The sequence below is a fragment of the Cibotium barometz genome, chromosome 20 (genome assembly GCF_041138505.1).
Source record: "Cibotium barometz isolate CiBa-2024 chromosome 20, ASM4113850v1, whole genome shotgun sequence".
Classification (NCBI taxonomy): Eukaryota; Viridiplantae; Streptophyta; class Polypodiopsida; order Cyatheales; family Cibotiaceae; genus Cibotium; species Cibotium barometz.
The window spans coordinates 9739772-9767159 of NC_141065.1; the positions used below are offsets into that span (position 1 = coordinate 9739772).

The following is a 27388-nucleotide window of genomic DNA, read 5'->3' on the forward strand; positions in this document are numbered from 1 at the left end:
GCCGCCAGACCCTGCACCTGTCCGTACACCTGTACCAGCTGTCCGTACAACTATACCTGTAGCACAGCCGCCGCCAAAGCCTGCAGCACAGCATGCACCTGCTTTCAGCCCCTATCAGCGCTGCCTGTACTTGCAGCAGCCGTACCCTGTACGAGCAGCCACGTGGACTGTACCTGCAGCACAGCATGCACCTGCTTTCAGCCCCTGTACCAGCTGTCCGTACAACTATACCTGTAGCACAGCCGCCGCCAAAGCCTGCAGCACAACATGCACCTGCTTTCAGCCCCTGTCAGCGTTGCCTGTACTTGCAGCAGCCGTACCCTGTACGGGCAGCCACGTGGACTGTACCTGCAGCTGTACGGGCATTTCTGTACGGAAAACAGCAGTCAGCACTCTTCTATGCAATTGACCAGCTTCTCCTCTTCTCCACGCTTGAGACTTGCACGTTGTTTGCACGCCTCCCCAAAAAAAAGCAAGAGAGAGAGAGAGAGATGAGAGAGGCGTGTAACTCCAAAAGTGGAGTGGCCTCTCTCCAAAATTATCCTAGGCCCCCAACTTTAATATTTATTAAAGTTCCCTAGGGGCCACCCATGAATAAAACATTAAAATTCATTAATGTTTTGGTCCCCCTTCACACCTGAAGATGTCCACACATCATTCTCTTTGTCCAGGCACCCCAAATGTGAATCATTTAATATTTTTGCTCAGCAACCACCATGCCCACACTTGTGCTGTTCCATTTTCACAGGGTCATGACATGGAAAGTACTTAGTGGATGTATTGTTTGGATGCATTGAGTGCTTTCATATGCTCATGATGTATCACTAGTCGTGGGTCCTGTGGGATGTCCATGGGCGTAAGGCTTGCGAGCAACCCTTAAGAGTGTTACTTTAGAGTAGGTAGAGCATCTCGAGGAGCATATTGCTTGCGAATGCATATGTGTGTCATATCTGGAATGACGCATGGTTTCGTTTTTGGCTAACACAAGTTACGTGTTTCCACTTGGTTTTAGACTTTTGCTGCAAATTCTCAAGGAACAAGCAAGCGTTGTTTCACTTTCACGTGACGGTGTGGCCATATTGTGGAGGATGATTGTTTTATCACCCAGATGCACTGGAGGGCCATTGCTTTTGTCATATGGGGCCTCTTTGCTCATAAGATGCTTTATTGTGCCATTGAGTGCAATCGAGGACGCTTGCCATTTTTCCAACAGGGGGGTATGTCACGACCCTGAGAATTTTTGGAAAGATAGTCATGTAAGATGTATCCCTGGCTCTGTGCTGGAAAATCCTAACCCTAACCTTAGAGGACCTGGAGGGTGTGGGCAGAGCTAGTGAATACCGAGCATGGTGGTCAGAGTGCAGGACATGTGTTAAAGTCCACCCTTGGGGTCAAGGTGACCCTAGGGGCATGGAATTCAATTAAAATAATCCCATGTGTGGAAGGGACCAAGGTTTTATTAAAATCCTTTTCATGGGGACTAAGGTTCCAAGGGGGCAACTTCTTTTGGAGTTTTAAAAAAACGTGGGCCTCTAGTTTTTTTTGGCCACGGGTGTGCTTTTTCTAAAGGAGGGCTGGCGGGTTGAAGCGACAACATATGTTCTCTCTCTCTCTCTCTCTCTCTCTCTCTCTCTCTCTCTCTCTCTCTCTCTCTCTTTCGCTTGGCACACGGAGGACTAGACTGCTCATACACGCTGGCTTGCTCTTTTGCACAGAGTCAGGCTGCAGCTTAGGGGTTGGTTTCTTTGGACACACAAGCGGCCAAGTGTGTGCTTTTTGGAGGACAAGGTGTTTTTGCAAAAGGGAGGGGCTGGTTTCTCTGGACACATAGGCGGCCATGACTGCAGAGATGGTCATAGGGCTGGTCCGAAGAGGATAACACTGCAAAAGACCATTCAGGCCTTTGGCAGCGCATAGGAGACTCCAGTTGGACTGTAGTGTACAGCTAGCTCCTTTCACCCATAGGTGCACAAGTCTGCTGGTCCTCCTTGCAACAGGGTTGTTTTGAGACCCGTTGAGGACTGTTTTGCTTGGCTGCAAGTACACTGTGTACAAGGTCACCTGGTTATGTTTCTTGGCATGGGAGCGACGCAAGCTCTCATGGGTGCATACCCATGGAGCACATTGCTTTCTTCCTACCTAGAAGGAACAGAGGGACCTGCAGTTTTGGGCATACCTATGTAACATAGTTGTGGGGCAGAAATACAGCCAGACATATTCAGTAAGCTCTCTCTCTTTTGTTTGTATGTTATGGTAGCACTACATTTGAGTATGTGCCGAGAATGTTTTCACGTGGAATCATCCAACTTTCCATATTTCTTGGCTCAAGAAGTTTGTGGACGATGATTTTCCAGTTTTAGATATTTTGGATTATGTTCTAGAAATCGAAGATGAATTCATACTCTTAATTCCAGAGACAATTCTTGATGTCAGACAGAAAGAAACACGACATAAGCTCACTACAGAATTTTTGGTTAAATGGAGAGATCTTGATGATTCCGACTCTACTTGGCAAAGTGATGAAGACTTATAAGAATATCCAGAACTTCTTCGAGAATTCTTTCAAAGACAACCATCTCTTCTTAGCCGGAGTCTTATTTTAAGTGGGAGAGAATGTCACGATTGTGACTAACTCTCTTAATCTCTCCTTAATTACTCCTTAATCTCTTATTAACTGAAAGGACACCTGTGAAGGATCACACCCTTACACATGGGTCACTATCAAAGGACATGTCTATTCATTAAAAGACACACCCCTAAGTCCAAAGGACATAACCATTGATTCAAGAGCCACACCCCTTCCCAAGGATGTGTCTCTTCACTCATACCCTTTCGGCCTCTATTTAAGAAAGGCCCCTGTCTCAATGCAAACAACTCAGTCTTTTCTTGCAGTGTTTGTCTTATGTTCATTAATTAAGTCTTAATCATGTTAATAAAGCTATAAAAGCTTTACATTGATGCTTTTGCAAAAGCATCATATAGTTGATAATATGCCGCCTCTTGAGTCTCCAACAAGACGTGTCATGTGCATCATAGATGCCATGGACATTCTGAGGGCTAAATCCAGAAGAGGCAGCCAGATAAAGAGTAGAACCAGGTAGAACCAAGATGATAGAGCACAGAGCACTCTTGGCAAGGTAGACTGGAGAAAGACGTGAAGAGCAAACTGAAGTTCAGATGACTGTCGGCTGCACAGGTGGCTGTCGGCTGATCATGGACGTGGTCGGCTGAAAGAGAAAGCAAGGGCAGCAGCAGGCGCAAGGACGAGGAGTCGGATGTATTAAATAGCATTTTATGCATTTATTACTGGCCGACCAGCAGTCGGCCAGAGTTTACCAAGTGTCCAAGGGGGGCTATAAACAGGCCCACTTGCTCATTGTGTTAGCCATTCACTCCCTCTAGGGGTTTGAGTCAGTAGGAGTCCCATAGGGGACAGATTTTTGGTGTGTTACCACCTTTTATGTAAGGCAGCCCATGGCTGCAGAATTAGGTACCTTTTTGTACCATAGAATATACTGAATTTTCCAGCACCTCTCTCTCTACTCTCTCTCTCTATGCCTGCGTTTTTGCATCATAAGGTTTCCAAGAGTGTTTAGGGCCGAAAGAAGACTCCCAGAGCTTCCGTGTGTTACATTGTAACACGCGGAAGCTCTGGGAGTCTACAACAATGTAACACGCGGAAGCTCTGGGAGTCTTCTTTCAGCCCTAAACACTCTTGGAAACCTTCTGATGCAAAAACGCAGGTATAGAGAGAGAGTAGAGAGAGAGAGGTGCTGGAAAATTCAGTATATTCTATGGTACAAAAAGGTACCTAATTCTGCAGCCATGGGCTGCCTTACATAAAAGGTGGTAACACACCAAAAATCTGTCCCCTATGGGACTCCTACTGACTCAAATCCCTAGAGGGAGTGAATGGCTAACACAATGAGCAAGTGGGCCTATTTATAGCCCCTTGGACACTAGGTAAACTGGCCGACTGCTGGTCGACCGGTAATAAATGCATAAAATGCTATTTAATACATCCGACGACTCCTCCTCCTTGCACCTGCTGCTGCCCTTGTTTTCTCTTTCAGCCGACCACGTCCATGATCAGCCGACAGCCACCTGTGCAACCTGCAGCCGACAATCATCTGAACTTCAATTTGCTCTTCACGTCTTTCTCCAGTCTACCCTGCCAAGAGTGCTCTGTGCTCTATCATCCTGGTTCTACCTGGTTCTACTCTTTATCTGGCTGCCTCTTCTGGATTTAGCCCTCAGAATGTCCATGGCATCTATGATGCACATGACATCCCCCTCTGCTAAACTTGATGACGGGCTTCCAACCTGCTCTTGGATGACTATCATCATCCCAATCCTGTCCCAAAGTTCCTATGTCATCATCCATCCCTGGCAACCCTTTTTCTCGCTGAAAACCCGGCCTGTTCTCCAAACCACTCTGTCTCTGACGAAGATCTAAGCATCTGGTTTTCCTCTAGTCCACAATCCATTCCTGCCCTGACTCTGAACACTGTCTTGGTCTTCTTTCCTAAGAAATGAGTCTAGCACTCTCACATCACCCTTGGAGGATCAACCTCCCTTGGGACCGTTACCTGAGAACCTATCTGGCTCACGGAACTGCCATCCCCATTTGGCACTGTGGAACACAACCAACAAACCTCCTGGGAGTTCTTCCCGATCTGTGTTCTTGCCTTGGGCTTCGAATCCGTGTACTTTCCTGTACCTTGGACCTGTACACCATCATCTGGGACTGAATCAGTGTTTAGCTTTGCTGAGCCTGATGCTCTGATACCAATGTAACACGCGGAAGCTCTGGAAGTCTTCTTTCAGCCCTAAACACTCTTGAAAACGTTCTGATGCAAAAACGCAGGCATAGAGAGAGAGAGTAGAGAGAGAGGTGCTGGAAAATTCAATATATTCTATGGTACAAAAAGGTACCTAATTCTGCAGCCATGGGCTGCCTTACATAAAAGGTGGTAACACACCAAAAATCTGTCCCCTATGGGACTCCTACTGACTCAAACCCCTAGAGGGAGTGAATGGCTAACACAATGATCAAGTGGGCCTATTTATAGCCCCTTCGACACTTGGTAAACTGGCCGACTGCTGGTCGGCCAGTAATAAATGCATAAAATGCTATTTAATACATCCGACGACTCCTCCTCCTTGCACCTGCTGCTGCCCTTGTTTTCTCTTTCAGCCAACCACGTCTATGATCAGCCGACAGCCACCTGTGCAGCCTGCAGCCGACAGTCATCTGAACTTCAGTTTGCTCTTCACGTCTTTCTCCAGTCTACCCTGCCAAGAGTGCTCTATGCTCTATCATCCTGGTTCTACTCTTTATCTGGCTGCCTCTTCTGGATTTAGCCCTCGGAATGTCCATGGCATCTATGATGCACATGACATCCCCCTCTGCTAAACTTGATGACGGGCTTCCAACCTGCTCTTGGATGACTGTCATCATCCCAATCCTGTCCCGAAGTTCCTATGTCATCATCCATCCCTGGCAACCCTTTTTCTCGCTGAAAACCCGGCCTGTTCTCCAAACCACTCTGTCTCTGACGAAGATCTAAGCATCTGGTTTTCCTCTAGTCCACAATCCATTCCTGCCCTGACTCTGAACACCGTCTTGGTCTTCTTTCCTAAGAAATGAGTCTGGCACTCTCACATCACCCTTGGAGGATCAACCTCCCTTGGGACCGTTACCTGAGAACCTATCTGGCTCACGGAATTGCCATCCGCATTTGGCACTGTGGAACACCACTAACAAACCTCCTGGGAGTTCTTCCCGATCTGTGTTCTTGCCTTGGGCTTCGAATCCGTGTACTTTCCTGTACCTTGGACCTGTACACCATCATCTGGGACTGAATCAGTGTTTAGCTTTGCTGAGCCTGATGCTCTGATACCAATGTAACACGCGGAAGCTTTGGGAGTCTTCTTTTAGCCCTAAACACTCTTGGAAACCTTCTGATGCAAAAACGCAGGTATAGAGAGAGAGTAGAGAGAGAGAGAGGTGCTGGAAAATTCAGTATATTCTATGGTACAAAAAGGTACCTAATTCTGCAGCCGTGGGCTGCCTTACATAAAAGGTGGTAACACACCAAAAATCTGTCCCCTATGGGACTCCTACTGACTCAAACCCCTAGAGGGAGTGAATGGCTAACACAATGAGCAAGTGGGCCTATTTATAAACCCCTTGGACATTTGGTAAACTGGCCGACTGCTGGTCGGCCAGTAATAAATGCATAAAATGCTATTTAATACATCCAACTCCTCCTCCTCCTTGCACCTGCTGCTGCCCTTGTTTTCTCTTTCAGTCGACCACGTCCATGATCAGCCGACAACCATGAAACCGATCCCGTCAAGTGGGAAAGACTCCGCTGGACACCCACACGCTTAATAGCACAACTTTAAAACCACAAATTTGAAATGGACAACTTTAAAACAACTTGAATTTAAATGAACAGAAATGGAAAAATGGACACCAGCACTGGGGCCGGAACGGGCCGACCCCCCCCTCAATATATGATATATTTATTGGGAGTATTTAATGAATACAATGCTCCATGGGTTCTGAGAACCAGATAATGTCCATGTACATATGAAAACAGTACCAAACAAGTAGGCTCGGATTTCGATGTAGAAACTCGAAGCAGAACGACCACTAGTGTGGTCCAATCACTACGGTCCTGTGCTTTCACTGGACTCCGCGGAGAGCGCCTCACTGGTGTTCCGAGACCACGCACAAACAGGCGCTCTCGTACTAACGCCTGGCTCTCCCGATCTCAGCACCTTTGGACCGTGGTTCTCCAATAGAGCTTGGACAACCCGGCACCGAACGGGTGTGGCCGTAGAGGGATGAATCCCTTATCAGATTTAAACATTAAATGCTTTACTCAAATCTGGAAATCACTTACTTGTAGATGGTTGATAGGAAACCAATACTTGTGGTTTGCTGAGGATGAAACCACCCTTGTTGAAGAAGGAGTAGTCTCGTGTAGAACTATCAGAACAAGCACCACCACGAGAGACCACAGCCGCCTGTGAGAGCAGCCACAACAGTCCTGGTGGAAGTGGCCACGTCTGAAAACAGTGAAGAAGGGTAGCGCAGCCTGATAATATTCAGCCGCCTGGGGAAACAGTTGCAGCTGTGTGGCCTTGTGGAGGTGACAGCCGCCTGCAGGAGAAAGACAGCCGCCTGCAGCAGCAGGTTCAGTCGCCTGTAGAGGGGCAGGCGCAGCAGTAAGGAGGAGATGGAAGACAGCCGCCTGCAAATGGAAGACAGCCGCCTGCAGCAGCAGGTTCAGTCGCCTGTAGAGGGGCAGGCGCAGCAGGCTGAGTAGTGGGTGCTGCCGTCTTTGTGCAGGGCAGGCAGCCGCCTATTGGATGAGCAACCGTACAGCAGCAAGCGTAGCAAACTCCAGCCGCCAGGAAGCTTACGAAGGGTGATGAAGCAACGCCAGGAAGAAGCGATGGGATTTTTACGCTTGAAGGGGTAAACCTTTTTAATAAAATTTAATGTGAAGATACAACTCAAGATTTCCACGCTTGCATGAAGGGGGACTAGTGGGGGTTGGTGACCATGCCCACCCCCACACTCACTTAAAAGTGAGGCTCCCCACCTTGGCCCCTAAGTGGGTGCCCAAAGGGGGTGCCCACTTTTAAATGAGTGTGAACCCCTAACCTTATAAAACAAAGGGGTTAGAATTAAATAACATTAAACAACATGTACCATATACTTACCACCTGTTCACATGCACTGAAACTCGTCAGAATACAGAGCAGACTTCACGACTCACTGGCAGGCGTCCCCGCTCAGTAAGTAACACGTCAAGCAGGCAAACACACGAATACATGTCATGCGAAAACAGTTTCAAACATGCAAAATATGTGTGCATGTGCAAAAAGTAACATGGACATATCTCCCGTTCATGGAACATGTACAAAATATCTGTCGGCACAGAACTGGCACGACATAAAACATAAAAACCTGGTCTTCCTATGGAGTGACAGTCCCATAGGTAAGACACAGTTCCAGGCACGAGTTTCCCTATGGTGTGACAGTCCCATAGGCAAAACACGGCACGAATACTGGCTCTTCCATGGCGTGACAGTCCCATGGATCGAGCACAGTCCAGGTCATACACGGGTGGCACTGATCTGGCTCCCGTCCATACGACACCATCCTGCTAACACACGGGTGGCACCAGTCTGGCTCCCATCCATGTCAGCAAAATACTGGCCTCTTCACACGAGACACCGGCCTGGCCTCAAGTGAACGAGACGCAAAAACTAGGAATGGACCAAATGGTCGGCCAATTGGTGACATCCCCCCGGTCTTCTAAAGAGTTGACCTCAACTGAAAAGCCTCAAGATATGCCTGCAACAACTGCGGATAATCTGCAAAATAATCCTCATTTACCCATTTGGCATCAATAGGCAAATAATTCTTAAACTTCACAAGGTATCTCCTGGAAAGCTTTCCTGCAGGTAGCTTTCTCTCCTTGTGAAAAACAATCTGTTCTGGCTGGAGGATCTCCTCAAGCTCTTCAATTTCTGGCGGATCTTCTGTGACAGGCTCATCAGGATCTGGCCCCACATATTTCCGAAATAGACTCACATGAAAAGCATTGTGAATCTTCCAATGACTAGGTAAAGCAAGCCTGTAGGACACTTCATTGATCTTGTGAATCACCTTGAAGGGTCCATAATAGCGAGGAGAAAGCTTAGGATATGATCCTTCTCGTCCTGGCCTCTTCCGAAGCCTAGCCTTCTCAAATTTCAGCAATACCCAATCACCTTCTTTGACTTCCATGTCCCTTCTATGCTTGTCAGCAGCCTTTTTATGCTTATCCTGAGATCTTGCAATGGCTGTCCGTACCTGACCAAAGGCAACATCCAAGTCACGAACATATTCATCAGCTGCAAAAATCTCATCCTTTGTACGAAGGATGGGTGGCAAGACCACTCTGCCATAAATAATCTCAAACGGAGCCTTTCCTGTGGAAGCATGGATTGTATTGTTGTAGGCAAACTCAACAAGTGGAAGATACTTCTCCCATGCACTCTTTTGATCTGCCACATAACATTTCAATAAATCCAACACAGCTGAATTTGCAGCTTCACTTTGGCCATCCGTTTGGGGATGATAAGCTGATGAAAACTCAAGCTTAGTACCCATATTATCAAATAGAGCCCTCCAAAATAGGCTTGTAGTCCTGGGATCTCTATCCCCAACAATGAATTTAGGCATACCATGATGCTTGAAAATATTAGCAAGAAAAAGCTTTACCATATGATCAGCTTTAATGGTTTTCTTGACGGGCAAGAAGTGAGCTTGCTTGCTAAACCTGTCCACAATAGTCCAAATAGCATCATTCCCATGCTGGGATCTAGGCAAATCCATAATAAAATCCATCGTGATACTTTCCCAAGGTTGCGAGGGAATAGGCAATGGCTGAAGCAAACCTGGAGGCTTTTGTCTGTCAAATTTCACCTTTTGGCAAGTAATACATGCACGCACATAAGCCTCAATGTCTTTACGCATGCTCGGCCAAAAGAAGTACCTCTCAATCATGCGAGTAGTAGGCATAATACCTCTATGACCAGCATATGGTGGAGCGTGACATTCATCCATAACCTTTGGACGCAAATCCTTCACCACACATAGACAATTATCCTTCATGAGATAACCTCATTGATTACATAAGAGGCATGTGAATGACCAGCCATCAAATCAGTCCATATATGGCAAAAATCAGCACCCAAATGATACAAATCTCTCATAGCAGATAGATCTCCATGAGAGGCCACTGAGACTGCAGCAATATAAGGCCTCCTAGAAAGTGCATCGGCCACCACATTTTTCTTTCCTGGAGTATGCACAATCTGAAAATGAAACATGGAAAGAAAATTTGCCATTCTCATCTGCTTCTCTGAAAGCTTGGTTTGAGATAGAAAGTATCTCAAGCTTTGATGATCTGTCTTGACTACAAATTCAGCCCCAAGAAGGTAATGTTTCCAAATCTTTAAGGCGTGAATTACAGCCAAGAGCTCTTTCTCATAGATATCCATATGAAGCTCAGCATCATGCAAACGACGGCTCTCGTATGCAACTGCATGCCCTTCTTGATTTAGGACAGCTCCTATGCAATCACCACAAGCATCACATTCAACCACGAATGACTTGTGCAAGTCAGGAACAATCAATACTGGACCACATATGATCGCTTGCTTGAGCTGGAAGAAAGCATCCTGTTCCTTTGAAGTCCATTTGAAAGCAGTTTTCTTCTTCGTAAGATCATGTAGAGGAGTGGCAATCATAGCAAAATGCCTTATGAAACGCCTGTAGTATGAACATAATCCCAGAAAACTACGTACTTGATGTACGTTTTGCAATTCGGGCCAATTCCGAATAGTCTCTATCTTTGCAGGATCCATTGTAACTCCATCCTTGGATACAATATGTCCCAGATAATGAATCTCTGAAAGGAAAAACTCACTTTTCTTAGCATTGACGAAAAGTTTATGCTTCCGCAACTCTTCGAACACTGTGACCAAATGAGTTCTGTGTTCCTGCTCATTCTTGGAGAAAACCAAGATATCATCAAAGAAGACTCCTGTAAACTTGCGATGGGGTCGGAATATCCTATCCATCATACGATTAAAAGTAGCAGGAGCATTGGTGAGACCAAAAGGCATTACCAAGAATTCATATAATCCGAAGGCTGTCCTGAATGCAGTCTTATGGACATCTTGTGGCACCACGCGTATCTGGTGATAACCACTCTTCAAATCAAGTCTGCTAAAGCAAGCTGAGCCATCAAGCTTATCCAAGATATCATCAATACGTGGAATTGGGAATCTGTTCTTGATGGTAAGCTTGTTCAAAGCTCTATAGTCCACACACATACGGAATGATCCGTCCTTCTTTTGAACAAGAAGCACAGGAGAGCAGTAAGGTGAGGAACTGGGCTGAACCAAACCTTTCTCTAAAAGCTCGTTTACCTGCTTCATAATTTCTTCTTGTTGTGCAGCACTCACTCGGTATGCGGGTTTGTTAGGAGGAGAACTACCTGGCACAAGATCTATGCGGTGATCTTCGGGCCTTTGGGGAGGTAATTCACCTGGCAACGAGTCAGCAAAACAGTCTTTGAATGCATTAAGAAAATTCAGCCTATCATTAGACATAGCATCCACATTTTGTTGATTTGGCACAAGACTATCACGAACAAAAACCAAGTACGCTGAAAGACTCTTTTTCATTGCTTTATTAATTTGGATGTGTGATACAACTGGGATGGAATCCCCTTCTTTGCCAACATCAATAAAATGCATGCGGCCTTTATGCATAAAAGAAATCATATTGGACTTGTAGTCTTTGCGGGGCTCAAGCCTATGGTGCCACGGCTTGCCCAACAATACATCACATCCATTCAGTGGAGCAACTAAGAAATGCTCATTATCAAGATAGCCCTGTATATGGATACGCAACTTCCCAACCAAAGGGGTAACCTGCACCTCTTTACCAATAAATGCAGCTTCGGCTTCAATCTGAGGTCCCATGTTTTCAACCTCAATACCCAATGCAGCTGCCATTTGCATAGAGATGAAATTGTCAGTTGCACAGTCATCAAACATAAAGAGTGCGGGCTGATCCTTGACTTGCCCCCAAGCCTTGCAAACCATACGCTCTTTTGCATCATGACCTGTATTACCTTGCACATCAGGAACTGCATGAACATTTGCTTTGGTGTGCTTGTCCTCGTGCTTTGGTTTGCGATCTGGGCATTGCCGAAACATGTGGTCTTTGCTACCACAAGAAAAGCATTTTCCATCCTTAGCATATTGCTCTCTTTGCTCCGGGGTTAGTCCAAATTTGTTCTTCCTTGGGCCCTGTTCTTTTGATGTGTTATTTTCAGCTTTACCACCCTTGTAGGGTTCCCGGAAGTTCTTTTTAGATGGCTGTCCGCCCTTTTGCTGGTTTGGGGCAGCCTTGTCCTTCGCCTTGGAACCTCCTTGATCCTGCTTGATCTTAAGCACCAATTGCTCTGTAGCAAGGGCAGAAGCTGTGAGTTGTTGCAACGTATGTTTCGGGTGCAATTCAATACCCGATCTATAAGCAGGTTGCAATCCAGAACGAAACTTCCTCTTTCTTTCCTCCTCCGAGATTAGCATGAAGGGAGTCACTTCCAGCAACACTTTCCAAAATTTGTTAACATACTGTTGCACACTCTCATTATCTTTTTGTTCCAGCCTGTCCCACTTTTGAGTGAGAGTTTGCTCCGCGTTGGGTGGCAAGAACTGAGCATAAAATCTATCTTTGAATTCCTTCCAAGTAGAGATGGGATCCTTGGTGATCTTTTCGGTGATCCACCAATGGGCAGCAGTCCCTTTCAGAAACATGCTAGCATGGCGCACCTTCGACTTTTCTGTAAAGTCCTCATCGCTAAAAGCAATGTCGAACTGTGCCACAAACGCTAACACCTTAGAAGCATCATGTTCACCATGAAAGACATCAAATTTGACAGATTTATCACCTGCTTTGAACTCCTTGAGCTTCCTGGCATGAGGCTCATGGTCTTCTCTTTTTCTTTTCCCCTTATCCAACGGGGTAGCCCTGTCTGCATGGGCTCCATGGGCCGTCAAAGAAGCTTCATGGGGCACGGTGGCATGTGCTCCACGAACTCGAAGCTCAGATGCGTGTGACTTACCTGCATATGGCATAGTCTCTCCATGAGACAACTCATAAGGCAAAATTTTTCTGGAAGCAGACCTGTCACCATGAGATACATATCTTGCATGCATGTGACTTTGATGCCCTCCATGAGCACTGGCATACATAAATCTATCAGGCTTAGTGCCTTGGGGAGAGGATGCATGACGAGAGGTGACCGTCACCTCTTCCTTTTGCATAAAAGATTTCAGCCTCTGGGATGCGGGATCTCCATGCTTCAAACGAGGTGGATTTCTGAAAATCAGCTCCCCGTCATCCCCCTCTTTGATATCACCTTTGCGAAGGAGATAGGCAAGTGCCAACTCCCTTGGTTTCTTGCCCACTTCACGAGCCATTGATTCAAAGGTTACATCAACCATAGCATCAGCCTTCCTGGCTTCAATAGCACTTTGTAGATGAGGATCTTCATGCAAAAACTTCAATTCTTGCTCTTGAGCCTGCAAAAGTTTTCTCATATGTTCCATTTCAGCTTTCATAGCATCAGGGTCTTGTTCAAGCATAACTGTCTTTCCTGGAGACAGTTGATCCTTGGATTCACTATCAAGAACCCTTTCAAGGGGCTTGTGCCTACCATGCAGGGCATCAGACCCACGAGAAGCACTAGAAGGTGTCTCAACTTTTGGATGGAAGCTATAATGTGTGCAATTCATGTGTTGAACAGGTGTCCAACGAAAGCTTTGAAAACCATAACACCATTTGAGGCTTGGTATAGCCGAAAGCCAAAATTGGATTATATGCGTACATTTGGGTGTTTGGCATATGCACATGTGCCAGAACAACTCAGAACAAGGCTAGATGATAAAACAATAAAATGCATTTTGTGGGCTGCAATGAGAGAAAAGGAAACCATCTTTATAATCCAACAACGCGCCGGATTTTTGTCAGTAGAGATGTGGTATTTGCTGAAAATTCAGTTCAGCCCATGTACAACTTGTATAAAAGTCATGATACAGGCATCCAGGACATGGGCTATTACCCATTACAATTAGGGGGGATTCAGATCAGCCAGCACCTACACAAGAAAATCCTCAAGTAGAACACGCGGAACAGCCAGCAATTCAGCCCCCTTCGATGGAAGAAGTTGAAGATCTTGTCAGGGAAGAGCAAACAGCCATAGACACAGCCAAGTCGGTGCCAAGATGGTTGCTAAAAACTTTGCAAGATAGCAAACTTACAACTCCACTGACAGGTAGAACAAGGGCTAGTTCCAGCCATGCATTGAATTTGCATCATGGGGAGTCTGCATTAGCCATGGGTGGTCTCTTTGATTTAGAAGAGTCTTCTTCTTATGAAGAAGCACTAGACAATGAGCACTGGGTGCAAGCCATGCAGGATGAAATCTCTTCTATCATGAAGAACAATACTTGGGATCTTGTGGACTTGTCGAAAGGCAAGAATGTCATTGGAACAAAGTGGGTGTACAAAGTCAAAAGGAAGTCTGATGGTCCAGTTGACAGGTACAAAGCAAGACTTGTGACTAAAGGCTATTCTCAGAAAAAGGGAATAGATTATGAGGAGACTTTTGCTCCTACTTTGAGGATGACTACAATCCAATCAGTGATTGCATTGGTTGCACATAAAGGATGGAAAGTGCATCAGTTGGACATCAAAACCGCATTCTTAAATGGGGATTTATAGAAGGAAGTATACGTAAATCAGCCCATTGGTTTTGTAGTTCCTGGTGAGGAACATAAAGTATGCAAGTTACACAAAGCATTGTATGGGCTAAAGCAAGCTCCAAGAGCTTGGTATGATAAAATACATGCTCATCTAACCAGCCAAGGTTATGTGAATAGTCCAGCTGAAAGCACATTGTTTGTGAAGAAAACTGGTGCCGATATTCTCATAGTCATCTTGTATGTAGATGACATGCTCATAACAAGGACTAGCAAAGAACAAATTCCAGATTTCAAGGCTGATTTGAAAGCTGAATTTGATATGTCAGATTTGGGGCCTTTACACTACTATCTTGGCATACAGTTTATGCATAGAGATGATGGCATTGTTATGCAGCAAACTAAGTACATAAAAAGTTTGCTAAAAAGGTTTCACATCGAAGAATGTGAGCCAATTTCTACTCTAGTAGAACCAGGTGCGGCTTAATATGCATGATATTGGTGAGCCTTTTGAGGCCGACATTTACAACTAGGCAGTGGGATGCCTCATTTACTTGTGTAACACAAGGCCTGACATATCTTTTTGGGTGTCTCTATTGGGCAAATTCATGCACAGCCCAGGCACAAAGCATTGGCAAGCAGACAAACGCATTTTCCATTATCTTCAAGGTACCCTGGATCTTGGTTTACTCTATCCCGAGGGAAAGCTTGCAGCTTTATGCATACAGTGATTTAGATTAGGCTAGTGATTATGATACTGGGCAATCCACCAGTGGGAATTGTTTTTTTCTTGGGAGTTCATGCATATCTTGGATGAGCAAGAAGCAACCCATTGTTTCCACATCTACTTGCGAGACTGAGTACAGGGCAGTCTTCACAGCAACAGTAGATTGTGTATGGTTGAGGAGATTATTGGTTGATCTTCGTGAGTGTCCGTAGACACCCACCACCATTCTCAATATAGCCAGAGTGCTATGGCCGTGGCACGAAATCCCGTATTTCATGCACGTACCAAGCACATTGAGATTCATTATCACTATGTAAACAACCTAGCAACATCCTCAGTAGTCACGTTAACCCTACAAAGAATAAGCATGACAAATTTGCTAAAACGGTCAACAATCGTCAAGCACTACATATTATGCTTATGTGGACTGGGAGGCAGGTTCGTCACAAAATCCATCAAGATACCTTGGAATGGTCCTTTGGAAATGGGTAAAGGCATAACCACCCTATCTTCTTCCCACAAGGAGCTTTCACTTTTTGACAAACCAAACATTGTTGCACATGAGTGAACGTGTCTCGCCTCATTCTTGGACAATAAAACTACCACTCTAACTTCTCCAGAGTCGCATTCATGCCCCTATGACCACCGATGACAGTATCATGGGCATCGTGGAGAAGAGTTGCTTGGAAATGTTTCAACATGCAAAGTCGACCTTTGTAGAAACGCCACCATCACACATCAAGAAATGGCATGATCATGTGGCGTCTAATGCTTGTTTCCATTGAATACCGAATTCCATGGAATTCATGTACTTGTGCTTCATGTCATCTAGTCCTGTACCAGCAAATTCCATCCAAGTGGAGTGGATGTGGGAAACGCTTCCTTTCTTGCTCAAGGCGCCAGCCACTGGGTTGGCCTTGCCCGAAAGATACTCGATCATACCACCAAATTACTGAAAAATTTGGCTCCAGTGGTGTTGACGATCACTCTAATTTGCACTTGGCATTATCTAAAACCCACCGCAAAGCCTGGTGATCTGTGCAAACCTCAAAGTCACGCCCATAGACAAATTGTTTTCAATGCTTCAAGACCTGTATCACCGCGAGCTGTTCTCGGTCATAAATGAGTAGTTCTTCTTTGGAGGGATCACCTTATGGGACGAGTAAGCGACTGGATGCCCATTTTGTTGCAAGACCGCTCCCATAGAGATGTTACTCGCATCGGTAATCACCTGAAATGGGTCGTCCCAGGAGGCTAACACTAAACAAGGAGCCTTAAATAATGCAACCTTGAGGTCCTTGAAAGCCTGTAAAACCCGAGGGGTCATCTTAATCTTTTGCCTCCGAGTCTTGACGCCTTTAAGCAGATCAGTCAGAGCTATTAAGACGTCGAAAAACTTGTCGATATGGATGGAATATGCTTGGCAAATACCCAAAAATGACCTAACATCATATGCTATTTCCGGAATCTCCTAGTTAAGGATCTCCACCACCTTTGCAAGGTCTAATTAGATACCTACGGCACTGATTATATATTCGAGGTAGTGAACCTCGTATAAAGAAAACTTCGATTTCTTCTCATTGACATAAAACTCTTTGCTTTCTAGCAATTTCAACACTTTTTCAACGTCAATGTCGTGTTGCTCTTCCATAGTTTAGAAAATCAATATGTCATCCAAAAAGATGAAGACACACTTTCCTATCAAGTCCCTAAAAACCCGCATCATCATGTAGTTAAATATAGCTAGGCGTTTGTTAATCCAAAAGGTATGACCACGAACTCGTTGTCACGTAAACCCTGCACTTGGGTACACACTGACACATTGGCATGATCATCAGTGCAACATTTTGTGCAGAAGTAGTACCTTTTATAGGAATATCTGGCATATGCCATGTGAGCCCTTAGTCCAGTGACAGTCAGGCATGAGCTATGTAGGTCAGTCTTCCAGCCATAGAGGTCAGCCAAGAGTCAGTCCTCTTAACCCACTTGGAGAATTCATTAGATAGTGCATGTGGCAGTCAGCCCTAGCCTAGGTTTTGCACTAGAAGCATGTAAATAGCATATTAGTTCAAAGATGACCAGCCCATGGCTGGTGTTCCATTGGACAGGCAGGTTAAGGGCCCTGAACCTCTTCTAGAGGCAGCCGAAAGCCCTATGGACCCTGTCGGCCAGTACTAGGTTATGCCCAGGCAACAGGTCAAGGCGTGATGCAGTCGGCCAACAGCAAAAAGGGACAGCAGTCTCTGCGCAGCTTTTAATGCTGGCTGCACAACATTTAATGCTGAATTTTGGCATTATTTGTCCAGTTGAACTAACTAACAGTATAAGGACTGGCCGACCAGCAGCCTGAAGGCAAATATAAGCAATCGCCTGAAACCCTCATTAATCATTCAGTCTTCAGCAAAGTTTAGCAGCAGTACAAGCTTTAGATAATCATCCTACTTCTTCCAAGGCAAATCATTGAAGTCCTCTTCAGCATTCAACCGGCATATGTATAGTCCTACAGCTATCTGGACTTATATATGTGGCCCTAAGTGTCACCAGCCTGGACATTTCCCAGTATGAAAGGAGTCTGGTGGACTCCAAGATGTCTAAATATTTGGAAAGTACAAGCTTTGGGAATGGGGGATTTGTTAGAAGTCATCTCCTGTCTATATTTATACACCAGGGCCTCTGTTGTGGGTGTGCCCGCCCTGTATAAGGTGTTTTATCATTTTTCCTCACTCCCCGTATTTTTCCCATTTTTTCTAGTGGTGGGGAGGGATGCCAGAGGTTGGCAGGAGCACTTCATGCCCCCACCACTTCCTCATTCAGTTTTCTCGGGATCTTGTGTATAGAGAAGAGTTTACACACCTATCTCTCTGTGTTTCTTGTGCTATCTATTTTCTACATTCTACTTGCTCTTGTCTACCCAAGTTTGGTTATCATTTCCGCTGTATATTCTGACATGGTATCAGAGCCCTAGGCTCGAGATAGATCTTGGGAGTTTTTCTGAGCAAGAGGGGGAGCGTTAGGCTGCTGATTGGTGGACTGTTTTGAACTGTTTGGGAAGAGAAGGTGCAAGAGGAAGGCGGGCTAAGGTGCTGGACAGCCACTTGCAGGTTTTCAGATTTATTTATTTTTTCCCACCCACCCACCCTTTCAGGTTACTCCCCGCGATGGTAGATTTACTACAGATGGCTGAGAAGCATGTGAAGATTCCGACTCTCCCCACGTTCCCAGTGGATCGTCAGTTGGACGGGTCCAATTACGGCATCTGGAAGGTAATGATGGAGTCGGTGCTGGAGTCATATGACCTTGCTGATTTTATCATCATTGGAGTTCCACGGCCGGAAGCAAAGGAAGGGGAGTTACTGCAACGAGGAAGGACCGCGAGGCACAGGCACACATGTGGGATCGTGTCAACGCTAGGGTCCGGTCATTTATTTTCCTCAACTACACACCACAAGTGATCAATCATGTGAAGCACATGACGCTGGCGAGAGGCATATGGGAGCACTTGGCTTCTTTGTATAACAGGGTATCACCCATGAAACGGATCTCCTTGGAAGTGCAGATGCGGGTTATGAACCCTGCAAAGTCTTCGACGATGCGGGAACACATTAACAAGCTGCAGGCCCTTCAGCAAGAAGTCCTACAAGCTGGGAAAGAGATATCATCTGAAGACATGGCCATCACTTTACTGTCCCACTTGCCTGCTCAGTATTCTGCTTTCTATTCCTCGTTGATTACGAGTGGCAGGCTCAGCACCATAACATGGGAGGAGCTTGTGCCAATGGTCTTGGACCAGGAGGAACGTTTTACGAACCCTCCTCATAGCGGCGGTTCGGAGGCCTTAACTGGCCAACGGTCGAAAGGCCGGAATAACAACAAGGGCAAAGGGAAGGCTTCACCGGAGAAGTCTTCTGAGAAGAAGCCTGATTCAGAACGAGAGAAGCTGAAGGCCGAAAGATCTTGTAATGATTGTGGCGAGAAAGGCCACTATTGGAGGAAGTGTCCTAAGCGGACAGGGAAGAGTGTTGATTCATCAGCCTCAGCTGCAAAGACTCTGGCGCTTCATCATCTTCGAGCGAGGAGGCAGTTGGCTTCACCGCGAAGGATACCCGGGAATGGATTCTTGATAGTGGTGCTTCCAGGCACATGACTCCATCCCGTGATTTCTTTCTGGATCTGAAACGACAGTCAGGTCGCATCTTTATTGGCGATAACTCCACTATTCCGATACATAGTGAGGGCCGGATGGAGATTATTCCCGACGGCAAGGGAGGCAAGCATGCTTCCCGTCTTCTTTATGTCCCTGCTCTGGGTTTTCATCTTCTGTCAGTGCACGAGGTATGCAAGACTGGCTTTCGGGTGGAATTTGAGGAGCATTCAGTTGCTCTAAGGAACCGTGAGACTGGCCAGGTTGTTTGGGAAGGCGGTGTGGAGAATGGTATCTACAAGCTCTCTGCACTCTCCTCATGTCGGAGATTTGTGGCAGTTTCGTTTTGGCCACTTAAATGTGGATGCATTGAGGCGTGCTTTCCGGGACCAGATGGTGGTTGGCTTGCCAGATGTTGGTAGTAGGCAACGGCGTTGCACTTCTTGCATACGTGGTAAGCAGCACAGGGAATCCTTTCCGAAGTAGGCTTCCAAGCGGGCTTCGAAACCATTGGAGTTGATTCACACTGACTTGTGTGGACCTCAACAGATACCATCTTTGGGAGGATCTCTCTACTTTATGCTGCTTGTTGATGATTGTACCACATTCACGTGGGTCTACTTTCTTTCCCAGAAGGACCAAGCTTTTGCACGGTTCAAGGATTGGCACGTGATGGTGGAGAAAGAGTCTGGATTTCAGGTTAAGACTCTTAGGGCTGATAAAGGAGGTGAATTCTCCTGGACTGTATTTCTCAGATTTTGTGCAGATCATGGCATCAAAAGGGAACTGGCCAATATTGGATCGCCTTCGGAGAATGGAGTTGTTGAACGCAAGAACAGGACTGTGGTGGAGATGGCGAGGACCATGCTGGAGCATCGTGATCTTCCTCGTCCACTTTGGGGTGAGACTGTGGCAACAGCTGTCCATACCATCAACCGATCTCCGACGACTTCAGTACCCCATATGACTCCCCATTTGAGGCATACTTTGGCAGGAAACCCGATGTCTCGCACTTCCGTGTCTTTGGGAGTGACGCGTATGTACATATTCCGAAGAAGCAGAGGGGGAAGCTTGACTCCAAGTCCCGCAAGCTGGTATTTGTGGGGTATAACTCTCTTTCCAAGGGATACAGGTTGTATGATCCAGACAGAAACAAGATTGTTGTCAGCCGGGATGTGGTCTTTGACGAGCATGTTCCAGCATCCACTGTCGAGAAGCTGCCACTTCTTGGAGATCCAGAGGAGTCCGATGATGATTCCTAGACTATCATTCCAGTTGATCCACCTCAGTCATCACAGGAGGTTGAGTCCGTAGCTGGAGTAGAGCCCCCGCGACCACAGGAGGCTCCACGATCTGTTCGAGTACCTAGGTGGTTGTTAGACACCCTTCGGGAGTCAGGTGTCACGGAGCTACCCTCCGAGTGGACCACAGAGGACGGCCCTCGAAGATCACATAGAGTCCGAGATAAAAGCAACACAGCGAAGCTTCTTCAGGTGAACTATGCTTTGATGTCTCGTATCATGCGGGATAAAGAGCCCACTTCCGTAAAGGAAGCCCTTTCACAAGATACTTGGAGGAAAGCCATGCAGGTGAAACTTGATGCCATCGAGAAGAACAACACTTGGGAGTTGGTACGGAGGCCGTTGAAGCGGTCAGTCATTGGTGTCAAATGGATCTTTAAGACCAAATACGCGTCTGATGGGTCGGTGGACAAACACAAAGCCAGACTTGTGGCTAAAGGTTGCGCGGATGTCCACGATTCGGACCGTCCTTGCCCTTGCTTCTTCTCAGAGGTGGCCCGTGTATCAAATGGATGTAAAATCTGCGTTCCTGAATGGTGACCTGCAAGAGGAGGTGTACGTTGAGCAGCCTCCAGACTTTATTGTTCCAGGATCTGAAGGGATGGTTTACAGGTTACGTAAGGCCTTGTATGGTCTTAAGCAGGCTCCCAGGGCTTGGAATCAGAAGATTGACATTGGGTCAACCATTCCCCCGTTCCCCATTTGGCAGAGGAGAATGGTCTCCTCAAGTTCATTCCCTGTCTGATGTCTCGTCAAGGCTGTTCGAAAGATTGACATTGGGTCAACCATTCCCCCGTTCCCCATTTTGCAGAGGAGAATGGTCTCCTCAAGTTCATTCCCTGTTTGATGTCTCGTCAAGGCTGTTTGACTGGTACAGGTTCTTCCAGTCGGGCATTCCCTATGATATTGACTTAGCGAATGATAGAGTCACTGCCTGTCACCATCAGTCTCAGAATGCGATCCGCATGTTGCAATCGTGAAGGGGAAACGACCTTGATAGCCGGGAATGCACAAGTGTCAGCCAGTTTTTAGGAATGGCGATCCCCACTCTACACCGTCGTGGCCTCCAATCGATGGAAGGCATGGCAAGCACTATTTTTCAAAATGTTGCTCAGATCCATTGCAGAGTCGATTTTCTTCCTTTCTGCATCTCAAAATTGCCGGTTGTCGCCGTCTCTTTCATTTTCATTTCTGCCGTTCCGGCTCCCCATTTTCCAAGGGAGGTCCAAGAAACGAGAGAGAGAAGAAAAGAATGAAAGAAGAAATCCCAAAACAGACAGAAACCCTAATCCTGAATACAGATCATTTTGGCACTTCGAAATGAATCGCTTACCGTAGCCCCTTAGCTTGGCGTCCAGTGCCGCGGTGTAGCGCCGGGAAGCCCAGTTCCACATGGGCGCAAAAACCTTGCTTACCGCCTTCGCCATAGCCACAACCAGGGAAGCGAAACTGTTCTGTTTGTGCTGTACTTAGTATCTGAAAATGCCGACACTGCTTGCAAAGTTGCAACATATAAGCACCCCCAACCTTTTTTATAATTAATTAATTAATATAGGTTGGTATCAATAACGTCGTTGAGTGGGAAAGGACTTCTGATAGACGTGGCATGTGCCTTTGCAACACGTGTCACCTCATTGCAATTATATCCGTAACATGCAACAAACGACCTGCATGCGCCGTTATCTCCGTTCCCTCGTTCTGGAAGGTCCTAACTACCAACTGCATGCGTTTCTTCTCCCTCGGTCCGCACCTTCCGTCGTTTTGGAAGCTTGTGGTTACCGACAGCTGCCTACGTTGCCGAGTATGGTATGGTGATGCATTTTGCTTCTTATGCATAACAACCTGCATGCGCCGTTGTTACCTGCGCTTCTCCCTTGTTCTCCACCTTCCATCGTTCTAGAAGCTCCTACGTTGCCAAGTATGGTATGGTGCTGCGTTTTGCATCTTATGCGTAACAAACCTGCATGCGCTTACCTTTGTTTTGCAGGTTTGTTACCTTTGTTTTGCAGGTTGTTACCTGCGCTTCTCCCTCGTTACCTGCGTTGTGCATGTTGTTACCTGCGTTTCTCCCTCGTTCTCCACCTTCTGTCGTTTTGGAAGCTCCTGGTTACCGAGATAGCTGCCTACGTTTCAACCCTTCTCCCACCTTTATGGATTCACGACAGGTGCATCCCGTTCTCCCACCTTCCGTTGTTCTGGAAGCTCCTGGTTTTGCTATTCTCAGTATGTTATGGTTCGTGTTATTTTCAGTATGGTATGACCATGTCAATACCATGTCTGTGCATGATTGGTGTAGTGTAGTATTTAAGAACCTGCTCCGTCTGGTGTCTCTCAGTATTCCGCCATGCCTCCAAAACGAAAGGCTTTTGATGATATTAGCAATATTATGATGGTAGATCGGCATCCATCTTCTGCCCTTATTTGTGATGAAGGGGTACCGTCCTCCTCCACTGTACCCCGTGCTTTTCCTCGAATAATCACCTCTTCCGAAGGTCCCCATACTGTGCGTAGCCTCCGCACAGTGAAGAGCAAAGCACGATCATCCGGTAATTTTGAACATATTTTTCTCTGATTTTTGTTATGTCAATGTTGGCTTGCTTATTTGGACATATACATACTGAATGATTGTTGGATTCATGCAGATTATCTTTTCTTATAGTTGTAATCTCTAATTACATAAAAGGGACATTTGCCGTGTTTATTTGATTATATTATATTATATTCATGCTGCTCTCTACGTGTTTACTGTAAAAAACAATAAACGTGTTTTCATGCTACTCTCTGCGTGTTTATTATATTCATGCTACTCTCTTTGTGTGTTTACTGTAAAATTTTCATTTTTTTTTATTGTACGATGTACTTGTTCATTTTTCCCTTTTTTTAATCAGAATTATTTTGGTTAGTTTTTAATTTTTTAATCGTGCAAGTCTCTTATATCTAAGCTTAATATAACCAATAAAAAAATTACTACTAAGACGTTGAAATTTAGACTTTCGTCGTGTTTATTTTGATTGACTGTTTTAACGTTTTTTGTTAATTTTATGATAAACATAGGGCATGCTTCATTCAAACGAAACAAAACGAAACGTTAAAACAATTGATTTTGCATGTCTAATAGTCTGTTTTTAATGATTTTTAAAGTTCATTTTTAAACACCATCAAGAAAAAAAATGCAAAGGTGAAGCTAGCTTTTAATAAATTTTTTTGGTAATGCTATATTTTTAAAATTATAATCAATTCGTGGACTTTTTTTATTTGAAAGAATTACCTTACAAGATTTGATTTTTCCTGTCTACAAGTAATAGTCTTTTTTTAATGGAATTATAAAAAAGATGATGCAGTTTCAAAGAATTATTCGGTATATTTCTTTAGGATCTACCATACTGAAACAAAATAATGATAAGCAATTTAGGCAATATAAGCACCCCCAACCTTTTTTTTAATTAATTAATTCATATAGGTTGGTATCAATAAGGTCGTTGATTAATTAATTCATATAGGTTGGTATCAATAAGGTCGTTGAGTGGAAAATGACTTGTGATTAGGCAATCGGTTCAAAAAACAAATTCAAGTTTTGACTTTTCAAATGTTTATTTTCTTTTATTTATGATTCAAATAAACATCGCAAATGTTGGGTGTGCTTATTTTCTTCATGTACATAGCCAGAAAATTGTTATTTTTAAAATATATTTGAAGTTTGTATTTTTACTCTCTTATATTCTGTATCTTTTTTTGAAGGTTTAAGCAAACTAGATGACAAAGGAAAAAAACCAATACAGAATGACAGAAATGCAGATTCAGAACCTTCGGTGCACAAAATCCCATCTTTCCCAAGAAAAAAACAAGACTCTTTGAAGTGTTTGTAACGATTGATATAGGGAGCAGAGATATCAATCTATCCTCCTAGGAACCCTTAGAAAAATTTGTGAGGATGGAGTGTTTAAAAGGTCTTTTTGCCTTAGAGAAAGGAGGGACATTAAATCATCTGCACTTTCAAATGGTGGCTAGTTTAATGGCGTCGTCTCTCCATAAGCATAGGGAAAACAATAAAAAGATATTTAGGGTGGGATACGTTTAAACCTGAGGGAGCACTTGTCATGTGTAGAGGCCTTAGACAGGTTAAGATGCATACCCTAGAAGGAATGGTGGGTTACTGCATGAAAGATTTGCATAAGCCACACTTTAGATTTTTCTGTTATAATATATCTGCAGAAGAGATTACTAGAGGAAGACAGCTTTATGCATTATATGGGCAGGCAGACTTGAAGAATAAAGTGTGCTTATCACTGTCAATCTTTTTGAAAGAGCATATGTCTACATGGATAATTATGTGGCTAATAAAATAGGTGCATCTTTGCAAAACACTCTTCTTAATATGATTCGTACTGGAAAGTACTACCCGTCAGTCTCTTGGATAATTTCCAAAACAGGGTCGGGTATGAACAAAAAAAGGGCTGCAACGATCTGGAAAGTCATGAAACTGATATAGAAGAGATCTTTTTTCTTGACGCTCCTCCTGCCAGGTACTTTAAGCCTATGAATGCAAGACAGAGTGGAGATTACGAAGAAGAGGACAATACCGATGCCGATGATATTGAAGACAATGATACACAGCCGAGAACCAGATCAAACCCAATAGTTGTTCATGATGATCAACAACCACTATCACCACAGCCCGGTGTCCCATGTGGACCATCGCATTGGGACACGTGGTGCTTCACAAGCAAATGGTGGCTCACAAACCGGCCTAGATTGACCACCACGTTGGTTTTTGACGAGACATGTGGAGCTATCTCATAGTTATTTTAGATTTTTAGATCTTTTGTATAGCTATTTTGGCATGCTCATGATCATTAACACTTAACATAGCATCATTCACTACTAACCGCTTTCTTAAGTGGGTCACACATGGACCAGAATGGTGTCCCATGTGGGCCACCACGCTGGTTCCTGACATGGGACACGTGGTGCTTCACAAGCTCATAGTGGCACACATGGACCACCATGTGGACCACCGCGCAGGCTCATGTCCACATCCCTGGCTGTAGTTCAAACGATGGCTGGACAACTGATAGTTACAGGAGATTCATTCTACCAAACCTTCCAGCTCCAACTGATAGTGTTTGGATAGAGCAAGATTTGGTCCCGATGGCTGGACAAGCATGGACTACAATGGGGAGCTAGCCACCGAAAAGTAAAGAGAAATGAAGTTTCTAAAGAAATCATGATAACACCCCCTCCAAGTGTATCGAAATACTCGTGGACATCACAGATCAGCCAATTAATTAATTTTTCCCTTCTCATTCTTTTTGGGTGGAGCATGCCCTTTTCTTAGACACATGTCTTGATTCTCCATATCCTATCTTTCTGTTGATCTTCACGTCTCTTTTGCATGGGCAATGGATCCTCCCCTCTGCTCGCATGTGGGCTCTTCCGGCAGTTGTCCGTGCTCGTCGATTCTTCACTATATGTGGCCTTGTCATCTTCGTCTCACTGTTGTGCACTTGCATGTTCCTCTTCACGTGTCCGTTGTGGTCAGTGTTGTGCTCGTCGATCGTCGTTGATGGTCGATCTATCATCTGCTTTGCTCACTTGAATCCTCGACAATTGTTCGTGTTTGTCGACATGATTTGCTTCTTCACCGGCTGGCCTTGTCATCTTCGTTTCCTCTTCGATCGACTAAGAACCTTTGCACACCACTGTCCTTCTAGTCTTCTTCTGCAGAACCTTCGGGATGCGTGCTTATGGAGTTGTTCTGTCTACGTCATCTTCGTTGTCACTATACTTGGGGTCCTTTTCTGGCTTCTACAACATGCATATCCTTTTGGTAGGTTCTACATGTGCGTGCATGTCCTCTTGTGATTGGTATGCGTCTCTCTCCACCGTACTGTATTGTTTTCTTCTTTTTTTTATTCGTATCCTTTCTTCACATGCCATGTTCTACAACGTCATGCATGTCTGTGTTGTTGTTTGCCACACTCTATTGTATCTTTCTCATTATGGACTATGTCTCGCTTATTTAACAAGCTATACTGCTTCTCTGTTGCTTATTTAATGTCGTTAAATCCTCGTTTGTTGTCGTTGTCATGCCTCCTAGAAGGAAACCTCTTGATGACATTAGCAACCTCATGAAAGTGGACCGCCGTCCATGTTTTTCCTCATTGCTTTGTCGTCAGGGACATCATCGTCCCTCTTCTTCCTCCTTGCTCTGTGACAAAGGCAAACTTTCCACATCCACTGTACCTAGGGGTCAGTGCACTCAAGTTTGTTCTTGAATTGTTACACCTCCGGAAGGCTTGTATATAGTTTGTAGTCTTTGTGTGCAATGAAGCAAAAAGTGTGCACGTCTGGTATGCATATGTTCCTTCAAAGTTCTCTGATTCATATTCTTCATGTATAATTCTTATGGTGCTTTTGTCAGACATTTGTTTGCTTACTTCACTCGTGACCTTCCTCATGCCAGGGTCCTCAAAGGATGCCATCAAAGGTAAATAGCCTGCATCGGATCCATGTGTGTAGACAAATGATAAGCACACTGAGTTAGAGCCATTTGTGCACAAGACACTTCTCTTTCCAGTAGAGAAGAGGACCAAACTATTTGAAGTGTCCATCTCACTGTTGCCACAATACATCTTATTTATCTGTATGTGAGAGAGCGTACAAATTCAAAAAAGCTATTGCAGAAGGTGATGAATTTGTGCCTCTGTCTCAGATATTTGCAAGTATGTTGGCTTGACAGAAGAAGAAGCCTGTTTTGGATAGAGTCAATCTTATCTTTGAAGCCTTTGTTGGTTTGATAGAGGATATAGCCTTTTTCGCTTTGCTACATATTTTTTTCCCAAATGTAAATACAACTTTTTTTTTCTTCAG

The 27388-nt window shown here is 45.0% G+C and overlaps 1 protein-coding gene across 1 annotated transcript in view; it reads right to left on the bottom strand.

The window, feature by feature from the left end:
- LOC147627530 (cytochrome b-c1 complex subunit 7-1, mitochondrial-like) overlaps nucleotides 1-22021 on the bottom strand; it is a 34291-nt gene extending 12270 nt beyond the window's left edge. Inside the window, exon 1 of the mRNA XM_086814453.1 lies at nucleotides 21852-22021. Coding sequence (XP_086670579.1) covers nucleotides 21852-21945 — 94 coding nt within the window. The 5' untranslated portion in view covers nucleotides 21946-22021. The remainder of the gene's footprint in view (nucleotides 1-21851) is intronic.
- Between the last annotated feature and the right edge of the window lie 5367 nt (nucleotides 22022-27388).